The 12500-nt window shown below is 53.3% G+C and overlaps 2 protein-coding genes across 2 annotated transcripts in view; one reads left to right on the forward strand and one right to left on the reverse strand.

Annotated features, from left to right (window-relative positions):
* The window catches only part of eif2ak4 (eukaryotic translation initiation factor 2 alpha kinase 4), a 38361-nt gene extending 33524 nt beyond the window's left edge, over nucleotides 1–4837 (forward strand). The window contains 4 exon segments of the mRNA XM_084438364.1: nucleotides 617–685; nucleotides 1757–1801; nucleotides 2715–2830; nucleotides 4162–4837. Coding sequence (XP_084294490.1) covers nucleotides 617–685; nucleotides 1757–1801; nucleotides 2715–2830; nucleotides 4162–4219 — 288 coding nt within the window. The 3' untranslated portion in view covers nucleotides 4220–4837.
* A 3070-nt stretch (nucleotides 4838–7907) lies between these two features.
* The window catches only part of LOC311309492 (cysteine-rich motor neuron 1 protein), a gene marked incomplete at both ends in the record, with an annotated part of 46789 nt that continues 42196 nt past the window's right edge, over nucleotides 7908–12500 (reverse strand). The window contains 5 exons of the mRNA XM_084438809.1: nucleotides 7908–8105; nucleotides 8869–9047; nucleotides 9626–9757; nucleotides 10727–10948; nucleotides 12141–12359. Coding sequence (XP_084294935.1) covers nucleotides 7908–8105; nucleotides 8869–9047; nucleotides 9626–9757; nucleotides 10727–10948; nucleotides 12141–12359 — 950 coding nt within the window. The remainder of the gene's footprint in view (nucleotides 8106–8868; nucleotides 9048–9625; nucleotides 9758–10726; nucleotides 10949–12140; nucleotides 12360–12500) is intronic.

Genomic DNA, 12500 nt, shown 5'->3' on the forward strand with positions numbered 1-12500 from the left:
CAGCAGATATGGAAGTTTTCTTTTGTTATTAGTCATGTTTTCAAAATCTTTTGGGGCGTAATCTGCACGAATCCTACGCCCCTCGGCAGTTGGCAGGAAGTTAAAACGTTCGCCTCGATTTCCGCCTCACTTTGCGAGCGGCGGGCGCGCGGTCTCTCCTCTCTGGTCTCCCTGTGGGGCCTCTCTCTCTCCGTCTCAGACTTTCCCCTCTCTCTCGCCATGTCTTCGTCTCCTCCTGCGCTATCTCTCTTTATCTCTCCCTGTCTGTCTTCGTCTCTCTCTCTCTTCCCCTCCGCGTCTCTCTGGGCGGTGCTGGCTCGCCCCAAGCCCCGTTGTCTCTCTCGAGCGCCGCGATGCGCTTGTCACAGCCGACGTGCCGCCTTGAACGCCGGGCCAGACCGGCGTTGGATCGCGGGCCCGTTTGGCGGCGAGACGGATCGCATGTGAGCGAGGATGAAGTGTCTTTTTGTTTTCCACAGCTTCATTGTGATCATGGGAGCAATTACTTCTTCTCTTTTTTTCTCCGTCTCTCCTGCTCTCCTCTCCCTCCCTCCCTCCCTCCCTCCCTCCCTCCCTCTCTCTCTCTCCCTCCCTCCCTCCCTCTCTCTCTCGTCAGATCCAAACCAGATTGCAGAACCTTGGTAGCAATTTGCAGAACAAGAGCAGTGACATCGAAGTGCTGGCTGTAAGTCATTTTCTTCCCACTCCTTCTCTCTCTCTCTCTCTCTCTCTCTCTCTCTCTCTCCCTCCCTCCTTTCCCCTTCGTCCTTATCTCCCGAATTCATGTGTGAAATTGTGAATTGAGGGAACTGTTTTCCTATGGCTAAAATAGCAAACACCAGTTAAGGCTAGCTCCCTTTTTTTGGGTGTGTTTTGTTTTCATCTCAAGCCGGTCCGGGTAGTGGCGGAGGGGGTCCCAACCCCGCCCCCGCCCCTCCGCCCCCCCCTGGAGGTAAGATAGCTGGAAAGTGATTCCAGTCGCAAAAGAACAATAAACAGAAAATGAGAGGACGGAGTGTGTCATCGGGGCTTCTAAATTGCTAGCATATTCAGTTTATTTGTGGTTTCGTAGTAAATTTGAGACCAGGCATTCGCAGAGTAAGTCGCACAAGCGTATTGTTTACCCGCGCTACACGGCCGACCCCCAAATACATTTGTCATCTCATGTGTTTGTGTCTGGTTCCCATCAGCGTTTTGTGGGAGTCGAGAGTTATTGAAACATAACAGGCATAATCGCCTTGATACCCGTATGTATTTTCTCAGAGCTAGAAGGCTCACATGCTACAATCTGAGGCTCTTCCCGCCCGTCCGTCAAAAGAAATGGCCGCCGTCGAGGAGGAGGGGCGGGGTCATTTTCCCATAACGTAAAGACAGCGGGGTCCATTAGAGCCGGGGGTCCGACGGGGCCTGTGTTTCCCTGCAGAACGGGCCCTTGAGGGCATGACTCTGTTAGCATGTGACAACGCAGCGAAAGCCATTTTCTGCTCTCGGGACAGAATTAGCGCAGAGCGCAGGCCTGCACGGGCAGCCCGGCCCCCGCGCTTAAAAAGGACCCAACTTCCCGGTTCGTGCGGCCAGATATTTTAGTATTCGTGCCTCGGGCGGAGGACGTCACGCCTGCGTGGCGAGTTATTTCCCACAAACGGGGAGATTTTGTAAGCTATGTACTGAATGTGGAGTGAATGTCCGCCGGGAGATAAAGCTCCATTGTGTTCGCTTGGCGTCTAACCAGCTGCCTTGTGTTGTTCTCCGTCAGGTTGACCTGCAGAAGGAAACACTCATCAACTTCCTGGCTCTGGAGGTTGGTTAATTGTTCGGGTTATCGTCAACACTGCAGAGTCAATAAAGTGCATCACAGAGGGAGGAGGAGGAGGAGGGGGGGGGAGGAGGAAGGCAGAGGACGGGGAACGCCGTGGACAGGAAGTGGGGATCCCGTCTCCCCCCCCGGCGCAAGGGAGTAGGCGCGCTGGGGGAACACCTCTAGTCTGTCCCCGAGACCGCTTACACTTCATCTGCCCCCCCCCCCCTGCTCCCCTCCGCCACACACCACCCAACACCACACGTCAACACAACACTCTCCAGCTCGGAGAAGGTGTGAGCGCTCACATTCCAACCTCAGGGGTTCTCCAGTAGAACCCGCCCCCCCCCACACACACACTCCAGGTTCCCTCTAGAAAACAAAGAGAGAACGTCAATTATTATGGTGTGAAGAAACATTCAAAAACAGATGAAAACCCCTCTGTGCACCAGCTTATGTAAGCGGCCCCTTGTCACCAGCGAGCGGGCGGGCGTACACACACATGGTTTTCTGCGAGTGTCAAAGAAAACACTCGGGCTGATCTGAAACAAACGAGGAGCCAGCGTGCGCTGGGGCCGGAGCCACAGGAAGGCCTGGTCCAGCCGCGCTAATTAGGCCGGCAGCCGTAAGAAAGCGGGACTGGGAAGTGTCTCGGGCCGCTGGCTCGGACCTCGACAGGCGAAAATATACAGCGAGCTAAACACCGGGCCCACAGATCCGTCTTCTCTACCTCAGTCCGCCGTTCGCCGCAGATGTCTGAGGGGTGAGGGGGGGGGGGGGGGGCGGTGTTTGGCGGGGGGGGTAAACAGACGTTGCCGTTTAGTTTGTTGGACGCGACCCCTGGGAGCGTCGTGGTGGTGGGGGTGGTGGGGGCTGGTCTGTCTCTCGTTCTCCTTTCTACTTCCTGTGTCCTCAGTTCGAAGGCGAGGAGCAGTTCAACGTCAGCGTGAAGCATCTGCTCTCCCGGCTGCCCAAGCAGCGCTACCTCAAGTCCATCTGCGACGAGATCCATCGCTTAAAAATCATGAAGAGGTGCGTACCGTCACGGGTCTTGCTCTAGGGGTGCGGGGGGGGGGGTGTTCAGGACGGGGGTGTCTCAGCCCCTGCCAAAGTGGGTGTGTAGACCCCGTAGCCTCGCTCCAGTGCGCTCCCAGTTCCTGACACAGGCCCTGACTTGCCTTTGAAAAAAATCATGAAACCCGAGGCGAAGGGTGGAAACACATTAAAGGCTCCTTTAAAAAAAGAGAAAAAAAGGCAGACTTCCTCCTTTATGGCCGCCCGCCAGTCAGACACAACGCCAGCCCCCGACGCCCTACGGGCGTGTGGATATGTGTCACTCAGACTCGGTTTAGAGACGATTAGCTTCACCCGTATTACATGAAATCCTCCCGATTTAACTGGCCTCTGGGTTCAATCCGGGGGGGAGTTTGCACTGTTAGTTCTGCGGGCGTCTTGAGTCCAGTTAGGTGATTGACGTCCAGAATGTGTTGAAACGGAGGGGGGGGGAAGATTAGCGTCCGCGCCAAAGCTCTGGCATAGAAGGGCTCCTGTCGATCTCAGCACCTCTGCGCACACACCGGGCTAAACCCTCTCTGTATTTGGGTTTCTCTGTCGTGACTCCGTACGGCGAGCGAGCGGAGCTCACGGGGGATTGGGCAGGATTTCTCCTCCCTCGGCGGTATGGCGTTGAGGGAAAGCCGCTCTCTGGCTCTAACGAGGCCCGACCTCCCTGACAGTTGTTTTGAATTTCCCCTGTGCGTCTCATTTGCTGCCGAGGGAAAAAAAAAAGAGGTTTTTACTGATAAACGAACGTCATCGCAGCATAGCTGACAATGGAGATATTCAGCTAGGGTAGGAGGGAGGGAGGGATTGGTTGCGTTTTATGTGTTTGTTTGTATGTTTGTTTTCTCTGGAAGTAGGGCACGTTTTCTCTAGGGCGCAGGCAGCGCCGTGGAGAGGAGTGGGCCAAAGGCCACAGTAGTCAACGGTCACCTGGCTGCGCGGCCCATAAACTACCCTACCCAGAGGGCCTCACAGTCGTTGAGTCTGCCCCACTCTCACAGTCGCAGCCAGGCTTTCATGTAGCGACTTCAAAAACAGGCTCGTAACGTGCTGCTCCTCTCCAGGTCACCTCCTACGCCCCGTTTAAAGAACGGAAAGGCCCAATAACGGTCCAGATGAACCTGAGTGGGCCAATTAGAATGATTTTTACACAATCTACTGGCCAATGGGGACACATCAAATACTTTGTTACTGTGTTGACGTCACCGATATCCTCTGAGGTTCATCTACTAGAAATACGAAGTGAAAAGTTTCTGTGCTGTTTGGGAGTTGACGTTGACACGTGTTTTTCTCGGGGGCAGGGTGGCGGTGGTGGTCTTGTACAGCTACAAGGACGACTACTACAAGGTGCTCCTCTGAGACCCGAGACGCAGGACCGACCGAGGGAGGAGCCTCCGAGACACCCCCCCCCCCCACCGTACCCAGCGCTCTTCCGGCGGGGGCCGTTCCTACGCCTGGAACAACGCCTGTTTGGAAGTTGACAGCTTTGTAGGACTTTAACCCTCTGAAAAGCTGAACTGTAAAGGCAAAAACGCAACCTTTTACAGCGTTGAAATGGGTTCCAGACATGGTCAGCTGTTTTACTAAGGGCCTCTCCTTCCCCACCCCTAGTAGGAGTGGTGGTATCTCCTCATCTTCTCTCTACCTGCCTTAACGGAATGGTTCATTGACATTCGGGGGAGGGGCGAGGGCTCACAATCAAAGATAATGTGAAGATCCATTTGACAATGTTTGATGGTTACATATTTTTTAAAGTGTCATGATAAAATCTGACATTAAATCCCTATTTTCCCTCACGGAGTGGTGGTCTTCTTTGAGAGGGAAAATATTGTTCTTGAGAGAACAATGAACGCTTTCATGAAGAAATCAGAACTTTGGACCCAGCTGAGGAGCCTGATTGGACACACATCGTTACACCGCGGGAGTTTTTACTGGTTGTATGTGTTTCCCAATTTCCTGAACGGTGAATGTATGTGACCTCAGAAGCTTAAGCTTTCATAAGGAAATAATGTTCTGACTATAATAGTTGGGATGTTGTCATAAGTAAGCATATGAAGCAAGCTGATGCGAAGTACCCTTCACTTCATTCACCTTGAAGTTTATGAGGCAACTGGTGACGGACAAGTCAAAACAAAGTCACAGTCTGTTGTAAGAATTCTTTAGGTTGCTGGTTCAGGGCTGCCTGGCTCAGTGTTTTCCTGTGGGTTTCATAAAGCAAACCACTGAGAATGAGATGGAAAGAGAGAGAGAGGGAGAAAGAGAGAAAGAGAGAGAGAGAAGGCTGCTCACTGCTGGGATCTGATCCCCCTGCACTCAGAAGTGGGAACGTTCTAGAGTTTGGATGAGAAACTCCGTTCTGTATCTCGCCACATGTTCCGGCAACATTGAGATAAGCAGAACAACCATGGTGAGCAGGGGTAAAATTCCCCCCCTAGGGGTACTCTGACCCCCCCTTCAACACCACCAGGCAGTAGTCAAGAAACAGATGTTGACAATCCATTGTAGCCCCTTATACGACCATGGATACGGTATCTGGCATCTTAACTGTGAAACAACGCAACAAGGATCACTTTTTTTTCCCCACACGTTTTATTTTCAAAAGTGTAAATGTTACAGTTCAACATCTAAGAAACATGTATTTACAGTTTGCAACAGTAAAATAAATAAGCTTGTATAATAAAGCAGAGAGAAATGGTAAATGGTTTTACAATATCTAAAATGTACAGCAGCTTTGGCTACCAAGTTCATTTGCCAAAAGAAAACATCTCATTAACTCAAAAACTAGTATAGTTTAGTATTAATAAATAAAGCTATGTGAAAAAATAAATAAGGTACTCTTCGGTCCACTACTTTAATCTACCTTTTTTACACATAGGAAGAACAAATAACTGCGTAAGCTTTTACAAGTCGCCTCTTCACCTCATTTAAAGAACATGGCTGTGATTCAAACAGACCCAAATCTACTGAGTTACTTTTTGAACACTTCAGTATAAATATATTGGTCTCCACCCAGTTTTGGCATCACATTGGTCATTGTATTGAGAGGCTGGCTATGCAGCTACGAAAACAACGGCCAGATTATTAAAGCCCCGTCTTGTTTCATAATTCTCAAAAGACGGCATCTTTCCAAGGTTTGATAACATTGTTAATAAGCTTGGACTGTGCTTCAGTATGCTCATGAGTGGTTTAACATCTCCATGTGCTAAATATGTCTATCAAATCCTGGATTAGGCCTTCTTAAGCCTTTATCCTGCCAAGAATCTCGCAGGGAGCTTTTTTACAAAAACACTGGTTCCTAAGAAAGTGCTACATTTTCTTGAACATGCTGTGAGGTTGTAATGTACCAATAATTACAGTCTGAACAGACTCAACTTGAACCTCTTGAGCTCCCGTTGCATTTAACTCGTTACATACGGGCCTAAGAGCCGCTGATGGGGGGCCAATTACGATGAACTGTAAAACATTTTTTTAAAATCTGCTTAGCTGGCCTTCGGGTGAGAACATAGCACATCAATTAAACTCGTACACTTCTTGAATCGGGTTCGCTTACACGTCGTTATATGAAAAACAATGAGAGAGAAAAAAAACATCAAGGCTATGAAGTAAGGCTTTTTATCAACGGCGACTAAGCAGTATAATAACATTCTGTGGAAACGGTCTCCCACCCCCACACGCACATCTGTAAATGACGTTTAAATACGTGAGGCTTTTCCATCATAGACGCTGCTCATCTAGACGACGGCTCTGGTTCTTCTGCTCAATGTAACAATATGAACCCTCTTTATCTTCGGTCTATAAAATAACGTTCAGTCCGGATGAATGTCAGGAGGTGGATTGCCATTTCTGGATGGTGGAGCAGAAGTCGAGGGGGATAATCACTTCAATCCCTCTGAAGGAACTTGGACTGGATGGGCTGATTGAGTTATATAAGGATGAGGGCCAAACTATCGCTGACAAATGTGCTGTGATGCAGGCAGAAGATTCTAGATCCACCTACGGTTTATCCCCCGGCTTAACAGGGGTGTTTCCTGAATGGAATGACTGTGGCCGTATTTTGAGTGAGTGTGTGTGTGTGTGTAAGAGTGTCCTTCCTAGCGCTGATGGGGAATGTTTAGTCTGGCCTTGCTAATGTTTCAATCTCGCCATGGAGACCGCGGAGACTTCCAGAACAAAAACACACAAAAAACGAGAGCTGACCAAGAACAACGCTACAACTAAATACACGTAGGAGCTACACGAAGGAAAAACGGCTACGATGGAAACCACACATTCTACTAGGAGGGGTTTAGGACGCAGGGTCTGCCGGGTACCCCCTCCGTTCGGGGGGGGGGGATGCTTGGATTAGCTTAACACAACTAACCATTCATCAGCCCGGCTGGCCTCCGATCCAATTTGATTCGCTCAAATTGGATTCCCATCTCAGCTATTAGCAGATCCTTTTGAGTGCCGAGGCGCTCGTAGAACCCAGGAGACACTAAAGCCCTTTCAGTCTCGAAACCAACCGCCCCAAAGCTTTTATTTCCCTCCTTAGTAGCTCCGGGTTCCAGCCGAGACGGTAGGCGAGGAGGATCTGATGGTGTTCACAGTCGGAGGCTCTTTCTGGCTGACGGGGAGGTGGGGGGGGGCGTCACTCTGTGGTCACGGCGAGGGGGGGGGGGGGCGTTACTCTGTGGTCACGGCGTCCTCCCCCGGGCCTGCCGCTCTCAGAAGCTGCGGTGGAGCTCCAGAGGTGGGCGGTGGCGAGGATCGAAAACAGCTGAGGTCACTTGTGTTTCGTAGAGGATCCTCAGTTTTAAACAGCCAGAGAGAGAGAGAGAGAGAGAGAGAGAGAGAGAGATAGATAGATAGATAGAGAGGGAGAGAGAGAGAGACGGAGGGGGGGAGGGACCCACGGTGTGTAGCTACGTACAGTACATAGTATCTTATGTAGATCACCATGGAAGCGGGTCTGTAGGAAGGAAAAGAGAGGAGGTGCTCTGTGGCCCCGCCCACAGCGTAGAGTTTGGGGGGTCCGATGAGCGGGTGGGGGGGGGGCGGGTCGTCTGGTTTAGCGCTGCCCCCGGCACCCCTGGCCCATGCTCAGCTTGGCCCTGGGGAAGCTCATCCTCTCCCCGCAGGGGGAGCTCATCTCCGGGGAGAAGTTGATGATGCCGCAGTCGTTCTTCACGTTCTGGAACTTGTTCTCCTTGGAGGGTTCCATGTAGACCACCGAGTTCTTGTTCACGTGCTTCTTCAGGATCACGGTCTGCGACGGAGAACAGAGAGAGGGAGGGGGGGGAGAGAGGTTCCCAGAGGGAGGGAGGGGGGGGAGAGAGGTTCCCAGAGGGAGGGAGGGGGGGGAGAGAGGTTCCCAGGGTTTTGATTTCATCAAAAATCATCACGACGGCCTGCTAGTGATCGAGTCCTAGCGACTCGGGCTGCAGAGGTCGCGCAGAGGTCACGCAGCCTCGCGCTGCGCCTGGTTCAGCGAGTGACTGATCAAAAAAGATCATGTGACGAATTGCGATTTTCTGTGCCGCTCCGGTTTAATTTCATGGGGGTGTTGGAAAACGATCTGACTCTATGATGGATTTGACACATTCACTTCCTGTTCCAAGAGTCTATGTCTGGAGCTGAGTGCAAGAAAAGCACACAAGTCCCTATCAGTACTTTATGGCCCAGAGAATGGATTTTAACAGGAGCTGGAAGACCATGGATATTCTGTGTGTCCCACCCACCGAGTGTACACACACCAATGCACAATGTGTATGTGTGTGTGTATGCGTGTGTGTGTGTTAGATGGAGCCCACTCACCCACCGAGTACACACACACCAATGCACAATGTATCTATGTGTGTGTATGTTAGATGGAGCATGATGTAGTAGCACAGGGGTCAAAGTTCGGGCACCGGTCAAATCATGGGCTGATCTATTCAAGAGACTCCATGTCCAGATTCAGTTTCCACAGAATGCAGCAAGTCAACAAATGAGTTTAGCATAGCTTCACACCGGCTTCTGAGTCCTCTAACCTTTTTGGGGGCGCTGTAGCAGGACATCTGCACCCACTTCTTCTTCTTGTTGACGAGGAGCGCCACCACCAGGAAGATGACGATGGCCAGGAGGAGACCCGCCAGTATCCAGGCAGCCGATTGGTAGATGAGGGCCATCTCGGTCTGGCTGGGGTAGTTCTCCCCGAGGCTCGTCCCATCTACACAGCCAATAAGACGAGCATCATCGATATCAGGTGTCCGCCCTCCTAGACTACACACAACGCCGTGATGCGAACGCCGGCCAATATTTCCATTACGGAATCCCCAGCTCTAATCAATCTTAAATGAGAAGCAGCTTATGTCCGTCCCTCGGTACGTCGTTGGCCGCGGCCCTGCGGTCGGTGCGTCACACACCGTTTCAGAGTTAGTACACTGAGTCCCGGGACGATTTATCATTATTATCTGGGTTTAGCGTATGTCAGCTTGCATTTTGGCTCATCTCATCGAGCTGTCCCTATAGCCCCGCCCCCCCCCCCCCCCCCGCCCCGCCCGCCCGCCAATGTAAACATTCTCAACGGACTAGCTTGGCGAGAGACGACAGGGACCCCAAGTTACACGGCCGGGGGGAAATTATCACTCCGCCCCGCAGGGGGATGGAGGGATTAAGGGAGGAGAAAAGAAGATGGAAGAGGTAAAAGGGCGATTGAGAGAGAACGCTAGGGGGAGAGTGAAAGAGAGAGAGAGAGAATAGAGGGGTAACGCTAGAGCGAGAGAAAGAGAGGGGTGTAGTAGTCACCTGTGGCGGCAGTGATGGGCGGCACAGTGACGGTGGTGATCCAGGCGGCGCCCTCCGTGGTGGCGGTGGTGGCGGCGCTGGCCTCGGTGGCCTGGGTGGACACCGTGACCGGGACCGACGTTGTGGTCATCTCTATCAGGCGCCGGAAAAAGCAGAGCGAAAACACAACCATTATTCATCCGCCGACGTCGTTCCGTAAACAAAACACGAACGTGAATAAAGTCACCGGGCGTGTTTGTCTGCCTGTGGGCGTCGATAAGGTGTGTTTATAGGAAGCGTCCGCTAAGCTTCCACCAGCCTCCTTTGTCAGGAGGTGTTGTGGGAAAAAAAGAAGCTGTTTTCCGCGGGACAAACAAACAAAACAAAAAGGCCGCGATGGAACGGCCGCCGACCGAACAATGAGCTCCCGCTGCGAGGCTTTCCTCTATGGGAAAAGCTGACATGGAGCTTTGCCTTCCTGCTCCGCCGGTCGAAGAGTGACGCGCGCGCCGACGCCAGACAGGAAGCACGTGTGAATGTGCGGACGCCCGTGGAGAATGTTTTTCCACTCCGAGGCCCCGTTCGCGTCACGGAATGTCGCTGCCGCGAGTCGCCGCGTCGTTTGCACGCGCCGGCGAGGCGGGGTGGTGCGCTATCGGCGCTCAACATGCACGCACGCTCACACACACACGCGCACGCACACAATCTCTTTATTCAGGGCTACATTTCCTCAGCTTCCCTTTTTTTTTTTCTATGTTACATTCTGTATAATATTTTTCCCATCAACAAGCTGCGTCCCGGTGGAGTTGCGCGTTCGTTTTAATACATAACGACCTGAGAACTTTCCACAGCTCTCACGACCTTGCGTTAGCGCGGAGACCTGCTGTTGGCTGAAACCGCACGTTTACATTATAAAGATTTTTAATACCGTATATAAACTCCTGAGGCTAGGAAGTCAAGGTGAGGTGAAGTCTACAGCCGAGTTTCAGCGCGGGGCCCCCCGACAACAAGGCATCTGGAGCGTAGGGGCCCTCCCCGGGGGTCGTGGGGCCCCTCGACCCCCGGACGCACACACAAACCCAGCCCCCGCCCCACGCTGGACCGACCCCCGGACACACTCACCCAGACAGTGCGGGCAGCACTGGCCCTTGCGCAGGACGGGCACCCGGCAGTTGGCGGGCGGGCAGCGCTGGGAGAAGCACTGGATGGTGCCGTTGTTGCAGGTGCAGCTGGTGCAGGCGTTGGCCTTCCAGGAGTCCCCCGCCAGGAGGACGTCCCCGTCGCTGGAGGTGCAGTACTCCTGCTGGCTGGTGTTCACGGGCAGGAGGGGGCTCAGCTTGTCCTCTACCGGGGGGGGGGTAGATGGGGGGGGGGGGCAACAGCACATTGAGGGTTAACCACCTGGAGCCTCTCACCTGGACCCCCCCCTGACTCTAACTCCGGCAGTATGACATCTTCATCCACAGCCGTTATTATTATTATTATTATTATGATGATTATTTTGGGGCCTGCGGTCGATGTAAGACTGTTTAACGCGGGGAAGAGAGAGGGTTGATGACTTGGGAACATGGAGACTGTCAGCTCAGTCCGAAGGGGCTTATCTGGCTCTTTGATCGCTCTGTCCCGAGAGTGGGGCGGGGAGTGGGGGGGGGTAGGGTTAGGGTTGGGGGGGGGCGGATCTCAATGGCCTTCCCGTGACCGCCGGTTCAGTTCGGAGCGCACGCAAACACACGCGCGCGCACGGCGCAGCCTTACTGTACACACATCAGAGGGGCGGCCGTCGAGATGTGTGTTATTCCTGCATTCCGCGCGGTCGGGCCCGTGCGTATATCAAAGAGCGCCGTCTGACAATCTGCTGTTGGGTGGGGGGGGGAGGGGGGTGGAGATGTAGGCGATAAGGGCCCCGGCGTGGCTCCGCAGCTTTCCCAAGAAGCCTCTGACACTCTCAGGACCAGTCATGCATTTCTGGTTTGGGGGGAGGAGGGGGGGGGGGGGTCACGCTTGGGGTGATACTAGGGGATAGTGTGGGATAGTGTGTGTGAGAGAGAGAGCGAGAAAACTTCCATATGTGTGTGTGTGTGTGTGTGCGCGTGCGTGCGCGTGCGTTTCCTTGAGTACTGTATGTGTGGATTGCGGGCAGGGCACAGGGGCCAGTGAGAGCCCCACTCTCGGGGGGAGGAGCCTAACTCGGACCAATAGGCGAGGGCGGCCCACGTGCGCTCCTGTCTGGCTGAATCAGGAGAATCCTCAAGTAAACCCGGCCGGTCTGGACCGGTTTGACTGTGAGCAGCCGGCGTGTTTCTGACATAAATCTGTCCGGCGCCGTCAAGCGTGCCGGACCTGGTCCAGAACCTGCCAGTCCGCTTCTCGGGAGTTATGCCTGGATTTGAGTGTTTATGATATTACCTAAAATTACCCCCGTCAAGACTAATACCATGACGGATGTGTACAGATTTATCGGCGCGTGGTCTGATGTTTCCCTTTGAAAGAAAACCCCGCTGGCACCCGGAAAGGGGGTTTTTGTGCGTGAGGTTACCTGGGCAAACGTGGCAACAGGTGTCCTTGTTCCTGGTGGGGGCCTGGCAGAGTGCGGGGGGACACAGTTCCGTGTCGCACAGGACGCGCCCCTTCCGGCAGGTGCAGCGTGTGCACTCGTCCAGGTTCCAGGTCTCGCCCTCCACGTAGAGCTCCCCCCCGGGGGCGCGGCACACCACCAGGTCCATCCCCTCCGGCTGACCGCTGCCGGACGCCTCGTCTGGAACGGAGGAGGAGAGAGCAGGACGTGACGGCAGGAGAGAGGAGGGTGGATTAGAACAGGGGAATCCTGTCTGTCGGTCTGTCTATCTATCTGTCTGTCTGTCTGTCTGTCTGTCTGTATACTGCATCTATCTAATCC

This window comes from Borostomias antarcticus (assembly GCF_949987555.1).
Source record: "Borostomias antarcticus genome assembly, chromosome: 5".
In the NCBI taxonomy this organism is placed as follows: domain Eukaryota; kingdom Metazoa; phylum Chordata; class Actinopteri; order Stomiiformes; family Stomiidae; genus Borostomias; species Borostomias antarcticus.